General features: G+C 39.1%; 1 protein-coding gene across 1 annotated transcript in view; it reads right to left on the minus strand.

Moving 5' to 3' along the window:
- Window positions 1–16,942, minus strand: part of APPL1 (adaptor protein, phosphotyrosine interacting with PH domain and leucine zipper 1) — a 35,281-nt gene extending 18,339 nt beyond the window's left edge. The window contains exons 1-7 of the mRNA XM_080803023.1: window positions 16,734–16,942; window positions 10,968–11,066; window positions 9,403–9,462; window positions 8,001–8,072; window positions 4,588–4,675; window positions 3,075–3,116; window positions 2,227–2,285 (exon numbers count right to left, since the gene is read on the minus strand). Coding sequence (XP_080659149.1) covers window positions 2,227–2,285; window positions 3,075–3,116; window positions 4,588–4,675; window positions 8,001–8,072; window positions 9,403–9,462; window positions 10,968–11,066; window positions 16,734–16,787 — 474 coding nt within the window. The 5' untranslated portion in view covers window positions 16,788–16,942. The remainder of the gene's footprint in view (window positions 1–2,226; window positions 2,286–3,074; window positions 3,117–4,587; window positions 4,676–8,000; window positions 8,073–9,402; window positions 9,463–10,967; window positions 11,067–16,733) is intronic.
- Between the last annotated feature and the right edge of the window lie 1,696 nt (window positions 16,943–18,638).

Raw genomic sequence — 18,638 nt, forward strand, 5'->3', positions numbered from 1 at the left:
AATTACTCCAAGATCTACCCCATCATCCAAGAATCACAGGATTCCTTTTTAATTCTTCCTCCTACCATATCATGTCGATTCTACTTATAAAATATCATCCAAAAGTATTCCTTCCTCTACACTTTCAACAACCATCTGAGGCTCTCCTAATGTCTCTGCAAATTATTCCGGTACCTTTTCAGTTGGATCCCCTCAGTCTGGTACCCTTCACACTTCCATTAGGATTTTTATTGTATAACACAATTGCATAGTGTTATCCACTTATAATCCTTTAAGTAGGATTCCTTTAAACAGGCTGCCCAGTCCCTCTAACTTAAACTTCAAAGTCACTGACAGAGTAATCTGGCCCTAAACTACTTTCTTATCATCTCTGCCATACCTCCCCAAATATATCCTATGCTCCAGACACACGCCATTATCGTAATAATTATTGCTAGAATTTAAAAAACTTGCTACAAGCCAGGTGCCCTGGATGTATTATCACATTTCATCAACACAACTACTGAGTTTTTTTGATAGAGAAATAAAGGCTTGAAATTAAGTAACCAGAGTGTGACCTCAGGCAAGTAAGTGGCAAAGCTGAGATTTGTCCTCCAACAGTGCAACTCCAGAGCCCATGCTCTTAAGCTTTACATTTTCTGGTGTCTACCATGTGCTTCTGCAAAGACTGTTTTTCTTCCAGGAATGCCCACTCCCTAACCCTAAACCAGTGACATTCACTCATCCTAAATGCAAACAGCACCTCCTAAAAGTATAGCCTTTCCCAGTTACCAAAGTTAACTGCTGCTTTGTTTGTGCTCTCCCAACATTTTGTTAAGACTGCTATTATTGTACTTAACTCAGTGTCTATTTACGTGTGCTCTTCACTCTCGTATGCTGGCATCTACTCTAGCTGCACGCCTTCACACAGGAAGTCTTTGACTAAGTGTGTATTATTCACTCCCTGAGGCTAGGAGTGGAGCCTTTTCACACTATTACCCCATGGTACCCAAAATAGAGTAGATGCTCAAAATTTTTTCAAATCAAAAAAAATTGGTAAAAGAATGTTTTTTAAACTACCTGGAATAACAACAACAAACCTGGAACAGCCAGAAGCAATGCAAAATATAGTAAAATTCATAACTAGACCCTTTAACTATTTCTCTAAGGCAAAGTAGCAAAGTAATATAGATCTCAAAATGTGTGTATTTATTAATATTTGCACCAAGTAATCAGTGAACTAAAATTAGAAGTGGAAAGCTCTTTGTACTGGACTTTGTGAGAAACTTTCCATTTACTGGGTCACAGTAGCTGTTGCACAGTAAATTATATACCTAGTCATGGATTCCCCCAAGTGATCACTGTGCCCCTACCAGCAGCTGTAGCCAAGGCTGCAGACACCAACACAGAGCACCTCACTTGCAAACATCTAGTGGAGGTCTCATCATCAAACCTGGGATTAGGCACTGAGGAAGGAAAGAGCTTAAGGAGCAGCTAGATGAACTTGTTAATTATTTTGTTTCTGTTCTTTACTCAAATACATTCTCCTAAATACACTCAAATACATTCTCCTTTACTCTTTACTCAAATACATTCTCCTAAATACACTCAAATACATTCTCCTAAAATAGAGTGAAAGATTTCTGGATTTCACTCCTTGGAGAAGGATCAAAAACTATATATATATATGTGTATATATATATGTATATATATAGTTTACGTATATATATGTATATATAGTTTACATATATATATATAGTGTATATATATATTCACACATACATACATATACACATACATACACACATACATATATATAGTGAGGAAGTCCTCATAACAGAATTTCATTCAATTACGTATGCAACAATTCAACTTTTTAACCACTTTATCTCAGAAGACACTTCTGAATACATACATGGTCAAATAAAAACAGAACATACAATGTTATCAAAACACAAAGCAAAAGGAGGCAATGTTACATACTGAGCCTGAATTATACTTTGGAATAGTTCTGTTTACTTATCAAATTTTGTCAGCAAAAAAATATTTTGTTCAAAGAGACAATTATTAATTGCCTGATAATTATAAGAAAGGCTTTGAAGCAACTAGAAGGAAAGAATAAACTAAGGGCAATGTAGCAAAACATACAAAGTAACTGCAGGCTACTGTTTTTAAACAGAAAACTAGTGAAAAAAAAGCTAATGAAACAATTGTGACACTAAAGGAGTAAGTAAATATGTATCACACCTTGTCATTTTCTCTTTTTTTTGACAATCGGCTATATCTGTTAATTGCAGCATCATGATCTGGAAAACAGAAATAACTATTAACAATAATACAACAGTACTTTACCAAACTTATAAATGCTTTAAATAGTCTTTACATGTGCATCTTCCAACAAACATGCTAAAGCAAGAATTCTCAAAATAAAATAAAAATTCTTTAACACATATGTCACTCCACCCAAATGTTCCCATAGTCAAATTTCCCATGAAGCATCTTTCTACTTATTAAATTGGTTTAAAAAAATTAATTCTAAGGAGACTGTACTCCACTAAAAGTTTTTGAAAGCATTTTACTTTTTTTTTAAGATTTTATTATTTATTTGAGAGACAGAATGAGAAAGCACAAGGAGGATGAGTGGCAGAGGGAGAAGGAGAAGCAGGGTCCCCACTGAGCAGGGAGCCCAATGCAGGACTTGATCCCAGGACCCTGAGATCATGATCTGAGCCAAAGGGTGGATGTTTAACCAACTGAGCCACCCAGGTGTCCCTAAAAGTATTTTTTAGTACAAAAATAGCAAATGTTCACTAAAGAAAATTTTGGAATATACAAGAAAACAAGGGAATATATTATATCAACTCTGCTGGTATTATTAATATAGCACACTGCAAGATTTGATTTACTTTCCGTTTAAATTTTTCTTGTAGCATAAACTTAGTAAAATTTAAAAACAGCACTGATTTACATAATGTTCACTTACACTTTAAATTAGGTTCATTTTTTTCAATTATTACATAGAATATAGCCACAGTTTTGTGTTGATAAAGAAATGCATCACTGTGAGAAAGAACTGTAAAGTATTCACAACTTACCATTACTAGCAATCTGAAACACTTCCTTTAACGTCAGTATTTCTGGAAAAGTTCAAGAATAGTTTCAATTTAGCATATTTATGGATTTTCTAAAAATTTGTTTAGAAAACTGTAACTCCCATTTAAGCTAAACTCAAACTCCAAATAATATTTCATACTTCAATATTCAAGGTGAAAAAGTTCTGTGTTTTAGCTCGTCTATGAAACATTCACTATCCTTAACAACAATTACACCACCAGATCTACTTGCCACAAATTAATAATGTGACACAAAAACAAATTTAAAATCATTGCAAATTCTAAGATGCAAATATTCTGACTTAGTACCAGCATCCAACTTATTATTTTTATACGGACTCTAGTAAGTTCAAATGCTGAATCTGAGAAAAAAGAAAAATTAGTAAGATATGACATTCAGACTGAGAAAAGAGAAAAGGGAACTTGTTTCTTTTTTTTTTTTTATTTTTTTTATTTTTTTTTTTTTTTGGGAACTTGTTTCTTGACCTTGGAAATGACCATCCTTGAGAATTATCACCATAAATACTAACTCCACTTCTAAAATACATTTGTCTTTATTCCATGCATGATTTAAATACTTTACCATCCACTGATACATTAGTTCAATGTTTTTATTCTCTCTACATATTCAGTAAATATGTCTGTATGACTGAAACTGTAAATTATGAGAAAGCAGAGCCAGTTCTATAAAACTCTCATTTGATCACCTAATAATCCTAAACAGGGAAAAAAAATCCACCACAAATACTAAGTCATGGGTTGCCAGACGTGCCAGTACCCCTACCACCCACCACCGCAGTCCCTAAACACACCTCCTGTGCCACTGTCACAGAGCAGGTGTTGGTCATAGCTCACTGGGCTCTCACAACTTTCTAATCCATTTTCCTGGACATCAAATCCACTCTATTCTAACCTCTAAAACCAAAGGAATTGGATCTACTTCTTCAAGTCCTCCATTGGCTTCTCTTTGCTTATAAACTTACGTCCAACATCTTCAGCATGATCTAGTCTCCTGTCACACCCCAACACATCCAACATTGCAACCACATGGAGTTTCTCGTCAACCACAAAACAAGACACGTATTTCTATAACCCATACCTTTGTACCTTCTAGTCTAATGGAACAATGACTCTCTTCTCCTGGCAAATGCCTCTTCACTGTTCAATGCTCATGTCACATCCTTAGTGACACCTTACTAACACCCTCCTCTGAGCCCCCATAGCACCCTGCTCATTCCCTAATTATAAGAGAATTATCTTAATTACCTACTTTACCCATCTCTTTCTCGAGGCTTTCTTGACAGAAGACAACTGTATTCAGATCAATGTTCTACTGTATCTAGTTTAACATCTAGCAGGAGCTTCTATAAATATCCAGTGATACATTAAAGTGGTACAAGCTGTAGTTAGAAATGGTTAAGGTATACAGTAATATGCACTTTACAAGTATTGATCTGAGGGGTAATGGAAGTAGACATAAACTTGACTTCATTACCTTTTAGATCTCTTTCTTTAAACTGGGTAATGGGAAACATCATGGCATCAGCAAGCTGTGTTGAAAGTACTGCATGACAAGAGCTAAGCTAGTAAAAGGAAGACCAAAATGGCTGAATAAATAACTATACAGAGATATTTAGCCAGTGTTTGTAAATTAAACAAAATCTAATATACAGATGGTGATACATTTTACATGAGAACATTCAAAATTATGTGATATAGTCCAAAATACTATACAGTTAAAAAAAAAAAAGTCCATTTAAAACTCTTAGGAAAAAAACATAGGATAACCTAGGATTTGGCAATGGCTCTTACATATGACACCAAAGCACAAGCAACAAAAGAAAATATAAATTGGACTTCATCAAAATTAAAAACTTAGGGCAAAGGATATATCAAGAAAGTAAAAACACAGCCTGCAGAAAGGGGGAAAATATTTGCCAGTCACATATTGAGAATGAACTTGTATCTAGAATAAGGAAGCCTTAAACTCAGTAATAAAAGATAAACCACTCAACTGAAAAACGGTCAAAGTACTGAATGAAGCACTTCACCCCTACCCACAGTGCTGCCTTCTGCAGTTTCAGTTACCCAGGGTCAACTGCAGTCCCGAGGCAGCTGATCCTCCTTCAGACATAGTGTCAGAAGGCCAATAGGAGCCTAACGGTACCTTGGAGTGCTTCCATCATTCACCTCACTGCATCTCATCATGCAGGCACTCTATCATCTCACATCACCACAAGAAGGGTTGAGTACAGTACCGTAATATATTTTGCAAAAGAGAGAGACACACACACCACATTCACAGAACTTTTATTATGGTATAATGTTATAATTCTATTTTATTAGTAATTATTCTCTCATTTTCTTAAACCTACTGTGCCTATTTTATAAATTACTCTTTATCACATGTGTGTGTATGTATACACATTATATATGGTTTCGTACTATCCATGGTTTCAGGCAACCACTTGGGACGGGGGTGTGAAAGTATCACCTGTGGATGGGGAGGGGGGTACTATCATCGACATTTCTTTGAAGATATACAAATGGCCAATAAGCATAGAAAAAGGTCCTCAACACCATTAATCAACAGGAAAATGCACATAAAAACAATGATATACTACTTCACACCTGCTTAAATGGTTATAATAAAAATATAAGTGAAAATAGTAAGTGTTGGTGAGGACGTGGAAAAACTGGAACCCTCCATTACTGGTGGGAATGTAAAAGTGTATAGGACTTGTGGAAAACAGTCTGGCTCAAAAAGCTAAATATAAAATTACTGTATGACCCAGCAATTCCACTCCTGATTATATACCCAAAAGAACTGAATATTGATGTTCAAGAAAAAAATAAAACAAAAACTTGTACACAAACCCTCATTGTAGCACTATTCCCACTGGCCAAAAGGTATAAAACAACTCAACTGTCCATCAACTATCAATGGATAAATAAAAAGTGGTATACTCATATGATGGAATTTTATTCTTCTCATACATGCTACAACACAGATAAACCTTGAAAACATTATACTAAAGAAGACAGACACAAAAATCCACAAACTGTGTAAGTCCATTTATATGAAATATCCAAAGCAGGCAAATCTATACAGATAGAAAATAGATTTGTGGTTGCCAGGAGCTGAAGGGAGAGGAAGTAGGGAGTGACTGCTTAATGAGAATAGGGTTTCCTTTGGGATGATGATGAAAATGTTCTGGAACATCAGCGGTGAGGGCTGCACAGCATTGTGAGTGTATAAATGTAACCAGGGAGACATTTTATGTTATGTATATTTTACCAGAATAAAAATATTCCATTTCCTACAAATATTTCTGTATATTGCTCTACTATGACAATATTTTGCTATAATGAGTTATTAAAATATTTCAAAAAACTACTTTTTCAGTTACAGGACTAGAAAAGACAGATCTATCTAATGGCTCATATGAAAAGAAGAGCTTTCATTGCACTAGTTGAGAACAGTAATGGACTTCCCAAATAGCTCTCACCACCCCTCTTCCTCCTAGGAACATTTTACCATTCAGTTTATTAATCCTTCCAACCCAGACAGTCAATATCAGCCCTTAATTTCTCTAACCAGTCATCAGAACAAATCATTTAAAAAAAGACCCAGAAGTGGGGCACCTGGGTGGCTCAGTGGGTTAAGCCTCTGCCTTCAGCTCAGGTCATGATCCCAGGGTCCTAGGATCGAGCCCTGCATTGGGCTCTCTGCTCAGTAGGGAGCCTGCCTCTCTGCCTACTTGTGATCTCTGTCAAATAAATAAATAAAATCTTAAGAAAAAAAAAAAAAAAGACCCAGAACTTAGCTATATCTTATAGCTTTTTTTTTTTTTTTTAAGATTTTATTATTTAACAGACAGAGATCACAAGTAGGCAGAGAGACAGATGGAAGCAGGCTCCCTGCTGAGCAGAGGGCCTGATGTGGGCCTCGATCCTAGGACCCTGAGATCATGACCTGAGCCGAAGGCAGAGGCTTAACCCACTGAGCCACCCAGGTGCCCCTGTATCTCATAGTTTAACTTTTTTTTGGGGGGGGGGGGGCAAAGAGACAGAGAAAACAAGTAGGCAGAGAGGCAGGCAGAGAGAAAGGGGAAAGCAGGCTCCCCGCCAAGCAGAGAGCCCGATGCGGAGCTTGATCCCAGGACCCTGAGATCATGACCTGAGCTGAAGGCAGAGGCTTAACCCACTGAGCCACCCAGACGCCCCTCTTTTTTTTTTTTTTTTTTAAAGATTTTATTTATTTGTCAGAGAGAGAGAGAGAGAGAGAACAGGCAGGCAGAAGTAGAGGAAGAAGCAGGCTTCCAGCTGAGCAAGGAGCCCAACGTGGGAGTTCATGACCTGAGCTGAAGGCAGACAGATACTTAACGGACTGAGCCACCCAGGCGTCCCTCGTAGTTGAGCTCTTACCTCCCTGCCTACACCAGATAAAAGAGTGAAAGGTTGAATGACACAGACTAAGAGGAGAGAGAGCACATCTCTAGGCTCAAGCCCAAAAACAATTTGTTTTAATCAAACAAAGTACTATTTTTATGAGACATCCACTAAGATATGAGACCAACACTAATATGGAAATAAGGTCCTTCTTTTTTCTAAGATTTTATTTATTTATTTGAGAGAGAGAGAGAGCATGAGAAGGGGGAGGGCCAGAGGGAGAAGCAGACTCCCTGCCGAACACAGAGCCTGATACGGAACTCGATCCCGGGACCCCAGGATCATGACCCGAGCTGAAGGCAGTTGCTCAACCAACTGAGCCACCCCGGTGCCCCAATAAGGTCCTTCTTTAATTATAGAGATTTGTTCATATAATCATAATACAAGTTCCCAATAAAAGCTAAACTTGAATAATTTAATAATAAGACCACTTATTCAAGCAAAATCAGTACTTACCTCATCTATAACTTTTGAAAACTGTTGCAAAGTAGAGCTCATAACTTCATCATCACCCCCCAAAGGAAAACGCTAAAAAAAGAGAAACAGAGATGAGGTAATGTCCAGTGCTGTAGGTCTTCTGTGAATGATGCTGTAATTTACATTTTTAAAATTTTTTTATAATTTTTTATTTTTTATTAACATACAATGTATTATTAGCCCCAGGGGTACAGGTCTGTGAATTGCCAGGTTTATACACTTCACAGCACTCACCACAGCACATACCCTCCCCAATGTCCACAACCCAACTACCCTCTCCCTACCCCCCTTCCCCAGCAACCCTCAGTTTGTTTTGTGAGATTAAGAGTCTCTTATGATTTGTCTCCCTCCCAATCCCATCTTGTTTCATTTTTTCCTTCCCTACACCCCAAAACCCCACGTTGCTTCTCCAATTCTTCATATCAGGGTGTAATTTACATTTTTAAAAACAGCTGACCCTCAAAAACACATGGGATTTAGAAGTGCTGACCCACACATATAACTTTTAACTTTCCCCAAATTTAACTAACAGCCGACTATTGACAGGAGCCTTATCAGTAATGTAAACAGTTAACACATATTTTATATATTACATGTATTATGTACTGTATTTTCATAATCTTTTAGAGAAAAGTGTTAAGAAAATCATAGGAAGAAAAAATGTATTTACTGTACTGTATCCAAAAAAAACCACCCATGAATAAGTGGACCCATGCAGTTCAAACCCATGTTGTTGTATTTTTTTAAGATTTTATTCATTTATTTGAGAAAGAGAGAGAAAGAGAGCAAGCGAGCATGAAAAAGGGGGGGGTCAGAGAGAGAAGAACACTCCCACCGAGGAGGGAGCCTGATGCGTAACTAGATCCCAGGACTCCAGGATCATGGATTGCCAGCCAAAGGCACTTGCTCAACCAACTGAGCCACATAGGCACCCCTCAAACCCATGTTAAGGATCGACTGAAACTTTCACAAATTTCCAAAATTCTGAATACGCTCTAAAAATGTCACTTAATAAAAGAGTGCAATTTGTACAATTAGTAAACATTACTTAAAATGTTTGCTAAGCAACTGATTAACATAGTATTATAGGAATGCACACCATACTAGGAGTTCAAAGATTTGTTTCATTCTAATTCCTCCAATTACCAGCTATATAATGAGTAAGCCTCAGTTTCCTTATTCATAAGAAGAGGAAAAGTCAATTAAATAACTTCTACCTAAGATTAATTAAAAGGAGCTATAATGGAATTTCAACAGCATATCAAAATTACTTTCTATGAATTCAAAAAAGCTTAGGATTCTTGATGAGAAATTCTATTTATACAGATACTTAATCGCTGCATATTTTCAATCAGGCTTTTAAAATTTTCACGTACAATACCTGTTTTTCATATTCTTTTAAAAGTTTTGAAGTCAGGTGTGTTGCCGCACTTAATTCATTCTGTGGGGGGAAAATCAGCATTCAAATTAACACAATATTACTGATTAAGAAAAAACTTTAGTTGAAGATACCTACGCCACTTTTGTTTTTTACTTGATATAAGTGCTATATAATGCGTTCTCTAAACCCCTCATTAAATCACTGGAAAGGGAACTACCATTAAAGCACTTTAAAGGGAAACTCAAACCATTAAACAGATACCATCAAGGAACTCAGCAGTGTTCTTCTAGGTGTACTTTTTTTTTCAGCTAATAAAAACTCAGCATTAAATATTGTTAAAGCTTTAAAGTCAGAAGTAAACTGTATATAATCTTAGCAAAATCTTAAGAGATTCTACATTGATGACAAATTATTCCTCTCTCTAGGTGCTGAAACTATACCAATACAGTTAACAACATACAACCAAACTATGGTTAGCCTAGTCATGTAATACAGCAACACAGAAAGATGAAGGAATTACTTTCAAGTTTTTTTTTCTAGTGATGAATATAATGACAAAATTAACATTTCTTTTACACAGTAATCTCTGTGGTCAGGAGTCAAATCTTGAGAGACTAATTGCAAGGAAAAAAATTTAAAACTATCCCAGCAACTTTTTAATTCATGTTTTAAAAGATTTTTACCTACAGAGTGAGAAAGTATACAGGCACATGACTTGGAGGAGGGGCAGAAGAAAAGAAAGAATCCCGAGCAGACTTGGAGCTGAGCACAGAGCCTGATGTTGGGGGCTTGACTTCACAACCCTGAGATCATAAGCTGAGCCAAAATTAAGAGCTGGACCCTTAACTGACTGAACCGCCTGGGCACCCCTCAGAGCAACTTTTTAGTACATAATGAAAATGTGAGTCCAGAAAGGAGGTAAAATGAGAAAGGGGGGGAAAAAAAAACTTGTACACCTAATTAATCCCTAAGAAAGCTTATCATAGAACCCAGGTTGCTGTTAAGGCTTATAATTAAGTTACATAAACACAGCTTCAAATCTTAAACCTGGTCAACAAAACAATCTAGTCATCTCCTTAAATTCATCTCCCAGTACCCAGAGTTACATCCAATTTTTATTATCTGCTTCTCACTAAACATAAACTACTTTCAATCCTTTACTCAAAAAGGGGGAAATGTTCCGTAAGATTAAAAGCACAATTAGGGAAAACCCTGGTGACCATATGGGGTTTTCAGTCAAACCTTAGGCAAAGGTCATGATCAGTAAGTTTCAGTAAGAAAGTTCTTACTATGTCTGGGTAAAAAGGGGAAGATGCTTCAATCTTTATCTCTTCTATAGCATTGCAAACTACACACTAGTAATTGGAATGTGAGCTTTAATACAAAATACTTAAAAGTTCATGCATCCAAAAAAAAAAAAAAAAAGTTCATGCATCCACTCAACAAATATTACTATGAGCCCAAGATAGAGCTAGGCACCAGTAAACAAGGCAGGCACTAGCTATGTCTGTCCTCACGGGGTTCAAGAGTCATTTAAAAAAAGCAGTTAGCCTTTAGGCCTTTACCTGTGCATCATAAATCCGCAGCATAGCTTGATACAACTGGTTCATATAGTTGGAAATAGCTGTAGCATCTTCTTCAAATACACCCAGTAAAGACCTTGTCTGTATAAAATAAAAGCAGTAAGTTTACATTAACCATTATATAAATCAAATAGAAAATTATTTTCTAAAGGAAGGAAAAATCCTAGGATATTGGGGCTCTAAGAATTCTGAGTCTTAACCTATTTTCTCTTTTGATAGTAATGCCAAGATGCTGGGGTTCTTTGTTCTCAATTTCACTTCACTAAAATGGAGGGATTTTCCAACTACATCACACAAAATTTATTTTTATTTATTTTTTTAGGGCAGGGACAGAGGGAGAGAGAATCTCAAGCAGGCTCCACACTCAGCGCATTTCTATCCCACAACCCTGAGATCATGACCTGACCAAAATCAGGAGCTGAACGCTTAACTGACTGAGCCACTCAGTGCCCTCATCACATAAACTTTAAAAGGAACAACAAAGGTATATTTTCAAGAATTAAAAGGTCTGATTAAGATCAACAAAAATATACAAGGCTAAATTAACAGTATTCCATGTATAAGTATTTTAGAGGTCTTATCTCAGAATAACTCAGTATGATTTCTTTTTCCGTGGTCTCTTGTTGTAGTGCCAAACCCCTCTCCACCCTAATCCAAAATAACAACATAGTACCCATTCCCAACATGGCCTAGTAAACACTAACTTGGATTTTATGAGTACAGAATTTGAGGTTCTTTTTTTCTTCTTCTTTATACTTATCTATATTGTTAAGCGCTTTTTTAAAAAAGATTTTATTTATTTATAATAAATAAGAGAAAGAGAGATCACAAATAGGCAGAGCAACAAGCAGAGATAGAGGGGGAAGCAGGTTCCTTGCTGAGCAGGGATCCCGATGTGGGGCTAGATCCCAGGACCCTGAGATCATGACCTGAGCCAAAGGCAGAGGCTTAATCCACTGACCCACCCATGCGCCCCAAGTTAAACATTTTTTTTTTAATGCAATAAGCATTTCCCCTTCATTTTAGGGGGAAAATGTGTCAGTAAGTAAATGTTAAAGACTGTCAATAAAAAGGGTCAGAGATAAGGAAACTCAGCATATCAAGGCAAGCATACTCACTTTTTCATATCCCAAAGACAAAGAAAGAAAATACCAACAACTATTGAGATAACTGCAATTTAAAATCTAAAAGATGACCCTGTATTTTTATTCTACAAATAATTCATTCTTAGAAGGTGGTTTTTAAAAAAACCAACTTATTCCTTAGCTTCCTATTTTTGGAAAAGGAAGCTAAATCAATATGGTTTTAAAAAAAAAGAAAAGAAAAGAAAAAAGGAGGGCACAAATGAAATCCATGTTGTCACATATGAAATCCATGTTGTCAGTCATCTTTCCCATGCCCCAGAGATTTAGATCTGACAGAATTTCACTCTTTAGCTCTATGCCCCCTCCTATTCCCCCTGCTATTTTAAGATGTAAAAAAGAAAACATCAAGAAACTTTGATTAGTGCCATTCTCAAGAAAAATCTACCATTTCATTTTTTTGTTTCCCCCAAATTATTATTCTAGTTCAAAGAATTACACATTTATGCAAAAACCTGCAGTGGATTTAAGTTAAAAAGATCTCCTTAGCCCCAAACACTGTTAAAACAGGTTCCCTATTTAAAACTAATAATATCCAGGGCGCCTGGGTGGCTCAGTGGGTTAAGCCTCTGCCTTTGGCTCAGGTCATGATCCCAGGGTCCTGGGATCAAGTCCTACATTGGGCTCTCTGCTAGGCAGGGAGCCTGCTTCCTCCTCTCTTTCTGCCTGCCTCTCTGCCTACTTGTGATCTCTGTCAAATAAATAAATCTTTAAAAAAATTTAAAAAAAAACACTAATATCCAGTTAGCACTTTATAAAAGTACATTAATATGGTACCATTTCATTGAATCTGTAATGGCATCCACTGTGAGCTGTGCCATTTTTTTTAAAAAAGATTTATTTATTTGAGAGAGAGCGAGCGCGCATGCACGCGCACACCAGGGGGAGGAGGGCAAAGGGAAAGAATCCTCAAGCAGACTCCCCACTGAGCATGGAGCCTGATACAGAACTGGATCCCACAACCCATGAGATCATGACCTGAGCCAAAACCAAGAGTCAGATGCTTAACCGACTGAGCCACCAAGGCACCCCCTGCACCATTTTTAAATACTACTTAAACAAAACAATGCCAGCAATTAAGCTATCATTTGAGGTTTTCTTTGGTCTTTCAACTTTGACTTCATATTTGTGGAAATGAACCCTTAGACAGAATTTGATATACAACTCCTATGAACATAAAAGGAAAACACAAACAGCATAAATTTAATATTATCCTAACATTTCTTCAGAGTTCAATTTTTGTGAGTCACTTTTTGATGTAAGAATCAATATCCATGTTTTCTCACCCAATATTATTCTGTGCCACGGGGGTGATAAATATTTCTTAGAAGTGTTCCACTTTTGTCCCCAGTATTTTCTTCCAAACCACTGATACCCATTCAGCAAATTTTGATGGTGGCACTTGGCTTCATTGCAGGAGTCAAAGGAATATTTTCAGACAACAGGACTGATGGTCCTTCAAGTGGCTGTTAAATTGAGTTGCTGAATGCTGAAAGGCCGAACTTGACCAGTCATGCCACTAGGAGAAACAATCATGTGTGCACATTTGCAACCAATTACAAATAAACTGTCAACTGTAGGGGGGCACCTATCTCAGTATCAGACATGTCAAGATGTGGAAAAAGGAAAAAAAAAGTAGGTCTCATAATCTGTGCATATATTCCATATTATGTCAAAGAAAGAAGTCTTCAACTGGGACTAGAGTTTTATCTTCCTAGTTCTAGCATTGATGAATCACTGATATTTATCTATACATAAAATCAATCATTTTTAAAAGATCATATCTGTTATTAACCAGCAAGTTTCATTTTGCTCCAGATTTTCAAAACAATATATAACTATGGACAAGACATCTAGTGTAGCCTTAAAGATTTCCTGTCTCAATAAATACGATCTTTTGCAGAATGGGAGATTAAATTCTAAAGATGTTTATATCCAATCAACTAGATTTGAGCTTGCAAATAGCCCTCTACTTTAACACTTACTATAAATCAAAACTAAAAATGGGTAACTGCGATTTAGGATACTCTTCTATGACTCCAGGTTCTAACTTTTTTACATAGCAACTGACAGGACACTTTTGACTAGGATCAAATGATCTAAATAGAAACCTATCTACATTCTTTTTGTTATTTGACTTTTTGGACTCTTTCCTAGATAAACAATCCATATGACAACACAAATTTATGCCTCAAAACATTAACCTCAGTCCTATATATAAGACAAAACTTGTGGAAAACTCTTGAAGTCCAACAGTAAGACAACTGTTAAGTCACTTAAGGAAACATGCAACTTTCAAATTTTTTTATTCAGAATTTAATAATATGTGAATATATTTACATTGCAATGTTAAGTTAAAGCCGAATAAAAATTGTTATAGCACAACAGAACTTTAAATACATTAAAATATATAAAAGAAAACAAGGAAAAATTGTTTAACAGGGTTTGCTGCTGGATGCAGGACAGGTAACTGTGTTTCTTTTTTTTCTTTTTTTTTTTTTTTTAAGATTTTATTTATTTATTTGACAGACAGAGATCACAAGTAGGCAGAGAGAGAGGAAGGGAAGCAGGCTCTCTGCTGAACAGAGAGCCTGATGCGGGGCTCGATCCCAGGACCCTGGGATCATGACCTGAGCCGAAGGCAGAGGCTTTAACCCACTGAGCCACCCAGGTGCTGCGGTAACTGTGTTTCTATACCTTCCAATTTTTCTAAAGCACGTAACTATGATTTTTATAATTAGGTACAAAAATAAAAACACTCGCTATAGCAGCTGAGATTCAGAGAAGTTGACAGACTTTCCTTAAAGTGAAGTGGCAGTGAAGACTAAAACTCCATCCTGAACCTCGGAATCCAGGGCTTTCCATCCTACCACAAGTTCTCCCTAAGTATTACTTCCAAGCATCTTCCCTTTCTAAATCTCATTTGTCCCAACTAATTTTTCCAAGTAAATAATACCTAGCTCAAATTATTACTTACAGAAATTGAAAGAATATCAAGGTGGCTATTTTCATTAAAAATTACTATAAAACTGAAACCAATATGGCATGTACTTGTAAAAAAACAATGAATGCTCAAGTTGTAAACTCACTGTGTGAAAAGTACAAGAAATTAGTCTGATGAGTCAGATCATATCCTCCACACAAGTCATGGCAAAGGCACCGGGCTACCCATTCTGGACTGTGTATAATCTTTATGGGCTATAAAAACCAGGCCAGGTAAGAAAGGTAAGGCAACCTGCTAAGTCTTATATAATAGTAGTAAAGTGACAAAGTGCACCTGAACAATACATGCCACAAAATTTTTACAAAACATCTGAAACAAACATAGCTTCTAACTTTACACTACCGAAATCATTAAGAACTTGAACTAGCTATACTGGCAGTCAAGATAAATCAAGATGTGGGGTTTACTCTGTTTCAGTTTAGGCTGATAAGAGAACATTACAGCAAAAAACTGGCTTGTGAAGATAACTCTCCCCCTGGGTGGGGAATCAAGTCCACAATCAGAGCCCGGCTTCCACTTGGCAATTAAAACTGGCACAAAGTCATGACAACGTCACACAGGCCAGGGGGATCCAGCCCCTTCTTCCTCAACTTTTGGGACCATATTAAACTATCGAGACACACATGAAACATGTGCAACTGCAGTTCTGAATAAACAGCATTTCAGAGGTAGCCAACCAGCAACACCGTCGCCTTAAATCGCTTAAATTGTGTAAAAAAGACAGGCTTAGGGATGGTGTTTCTCGACCCAACTTACAGCGCCTACCTACATGTTTTTAACAGAACTCATTTCATTCTTCAATAGTGAACACGTAACAAATTGTTACATTTCCCTAGACTGCCTAAGGCGAGAGCAGCCACAGCGGCATTATCCCCCAAAGCACGGAAACACGGACTTTTATTCTGATGAGTTTATTAGGGCCAAGTCTGCATCATTCCTCGTAACAGTCTTGGAGCCGCGAAGGCGCCGTCCATCACAAGCCCTGCACAGCTCGAGTGACAGCGGATACAGTCGCGGCCACGACACTGGACACAGTCCGCGGGGAGGCTCCGAACCACATGAAAGGCTTCGCCGGTGACTCTCCACGCGGGCAAACCAGCAGCCTTCCAGTATCTCCCGAAGAAAAACTATCCATTTCCTTCCCTAGGTTGCTCAGAGATCATGGAATAAGTCTACGGTTGTTTTTTGTTTTTGTTTTCCTCCTTCTGTCCTTCCTCCGAAGAGACCTTCGGGGAGGAAATCCCAGGACTGGCATTTATGACCTTACAGGATGGCGATAAAAACGCACCTTTCATCAAATACAAGGGAGCCCCGAAAGGTACGTGACCGCCGGGCCCACGAGAGAAGGCGCCGGAGGTTCGGTCGCCGCCCGCCGACGTCCCAGACCCCGAGCGTGCCTCTCGGCCCAGCCGCACAGGCCCACGCGGGCCTCGGGTTGGCGGCCGGGCCGCGGCGGCTCGGGGCGCGGCCCGCGACGGGCAGGGACACTGGCCGACGGCGCCCACCTGGGCCGAGGCGGGCACCTGCGGCGGCCGCGGCGCCAGGCCTGGGGTCCACCCGCCCTGCTCCTTCCCTCGCCTCGCGCCGCCGCCCGCACCTCACCTGCGGGCTGTCCTCCAGCGTCTCCTCGATGGGCAGCTTGTCGATTCCCGGCATCGTGGCGGAGGGAGGGCGGCGGCAGGAGACCCGGCAGCCGCCCACAGCTCCCCGCACCCGCCCGTTCGCCTGCAGCAGCTGACCCCGACCCGCCCTCTCTTACAGGCGCGGCCGCCGTCGCCGCCCGCGCCGCTCTCGCCAGGCGCCGAGCGACCGCGCGGGAAATCCCGCCCCCTCGGCCGCTCTGCCCCGCCTCCCGGAACGCCCATTGGCTCGCGGCGACGCCCGTCAGCGCGGCGGGGTTGGCCGAGAGGTTCCTCCGCTGTGCGGGGCTGTTCGGTGAGCGGCGGCCTTCGGGGGCTACTGTGCTTGCTTGCAAGAACCTTATGCCCTGCCCGCGCGTTTTGATGTAAATTGTAGGGGACCGTCTACCCCTCACCTCCGACAGCGAACGTTTCCGGGAACTAGAGCCTCGTTTGAGGAGGACCCCAGTAGGAGTGTGGGGCGGCTTTCCTTCTCCCGCAGCGTTTTTCATCAGACCGCGGAAGAGGCCCTACTGCCGGGGGCCTTTCTTAGTTGCTTAAATTACAACGTTCCCAACCCTGCCCGGAGCGTCCAGTCTACTCCCCACCCCACACCCTCCAGCAAAATGGTGCTGGCTACCTCAGATGTTTGTGAAATCCCAAGTTGTGTCTTTAATAGGGCCTACCAGTAAATTCACGGACAGTAGACTTGAAATTATTTTTTTTTTAAAGATTTTATTTATTTATTTGACAGACAGAGATCACAAGTAGGCAGAGAGGCAGGCAGAGAGAGAGGAGGAAGCAGGCTCTCTGCTGAGCAGAGAGCCTAATGCGGGGCTCGATCCCAGGACCTTGGGATCATGACCTGAGTTGAAAGCAGAGGCTTTAACCCACTGAGCCACCCAGGCGCCCCTAGACTTGAAATTATTTTTCCGGGAACTTGGGTATCAGTATGTTCAGTTAAAAACATGTGATTTGTTGTCAATTCATCAATTCTTACCTGGCCTTGAAGGGCTGTCATTCCTCAATTCAGATTCCCGTATTTCTTTTAAATCGCAAATGACGACATCTTTTAAAGATCGGGATACACTGGTTAATTATGTCGGTAACTGATTAGCATTTCTGTTAGGTCAAAAAGTTTTGGAAGAAGTTTTAAATAGCTTCTTCAGCCTCTAATTTTACAGTAGATAATAGTGAAGCCCTAATTCCAGAACCTGGTCTGGATTGGGACTCCTGGTTCTTTGTCCTTCTTCCCCAACCTCACACTGCCTCATTTATTTCTCTGTAGAGTTATAAGAAGTTTTCATCAGTATACAAAGAAAAATGGCAAAATCATAAGTGTCTCGTAAAATTCTAGCCATTTGGGGCACCTGGCTGGCTCTGTTGGTAAAGCATGGGACTCTCAATCTTGGGCTAGTGGGTTCAAGGCCCACATTGGTGTAGACATCACTTAAAAAAAATCAGGGGCGCCTGGGTGGCTCAGTGGGTTAAAGCCTCTGCCTTCAGCTCAGGTCATGATCCCAGGGTCCTGGGATTGAGGCCAGCTCCAGGCTCTCTGCTCAGCAGGATGCCTGTTTCCACCTCTCTCTCTCTCTCTCTCTGCCTACTTGTGATCTCTGTCGAATAAATAAATAAAAATCTTTTTTAAAAATCGTTAAAATAAATAAAACTCTGGCCACTAATCCAGTCAATCCATTCCATTTTCATTCAAGAAATATAAGAAATGCTGAGTAAAGATTATTAGTTGCCTGGTTCCACAGATACACTGGAATAAATCCAGATACAGTAGAACAAACCCAAATATGGGAACAGGAACGGAAGTTACATATTTCAGACTAAATGGTAGATTTTCCCATGACCTCTTGAAGGAAAGATAAAATCTGGTTTT

This window comes from Martes martes, assembly GCF_963455335.1.
Source record: "Martes martes genome assembly, chromosome: 1".
In the NCBI taxonomy this organism is placed as follows: Eukaryota; Metazoa; Chordata; class Mammalia; order Carnivora; family Mustelidae; genus Martes; species Martes martes.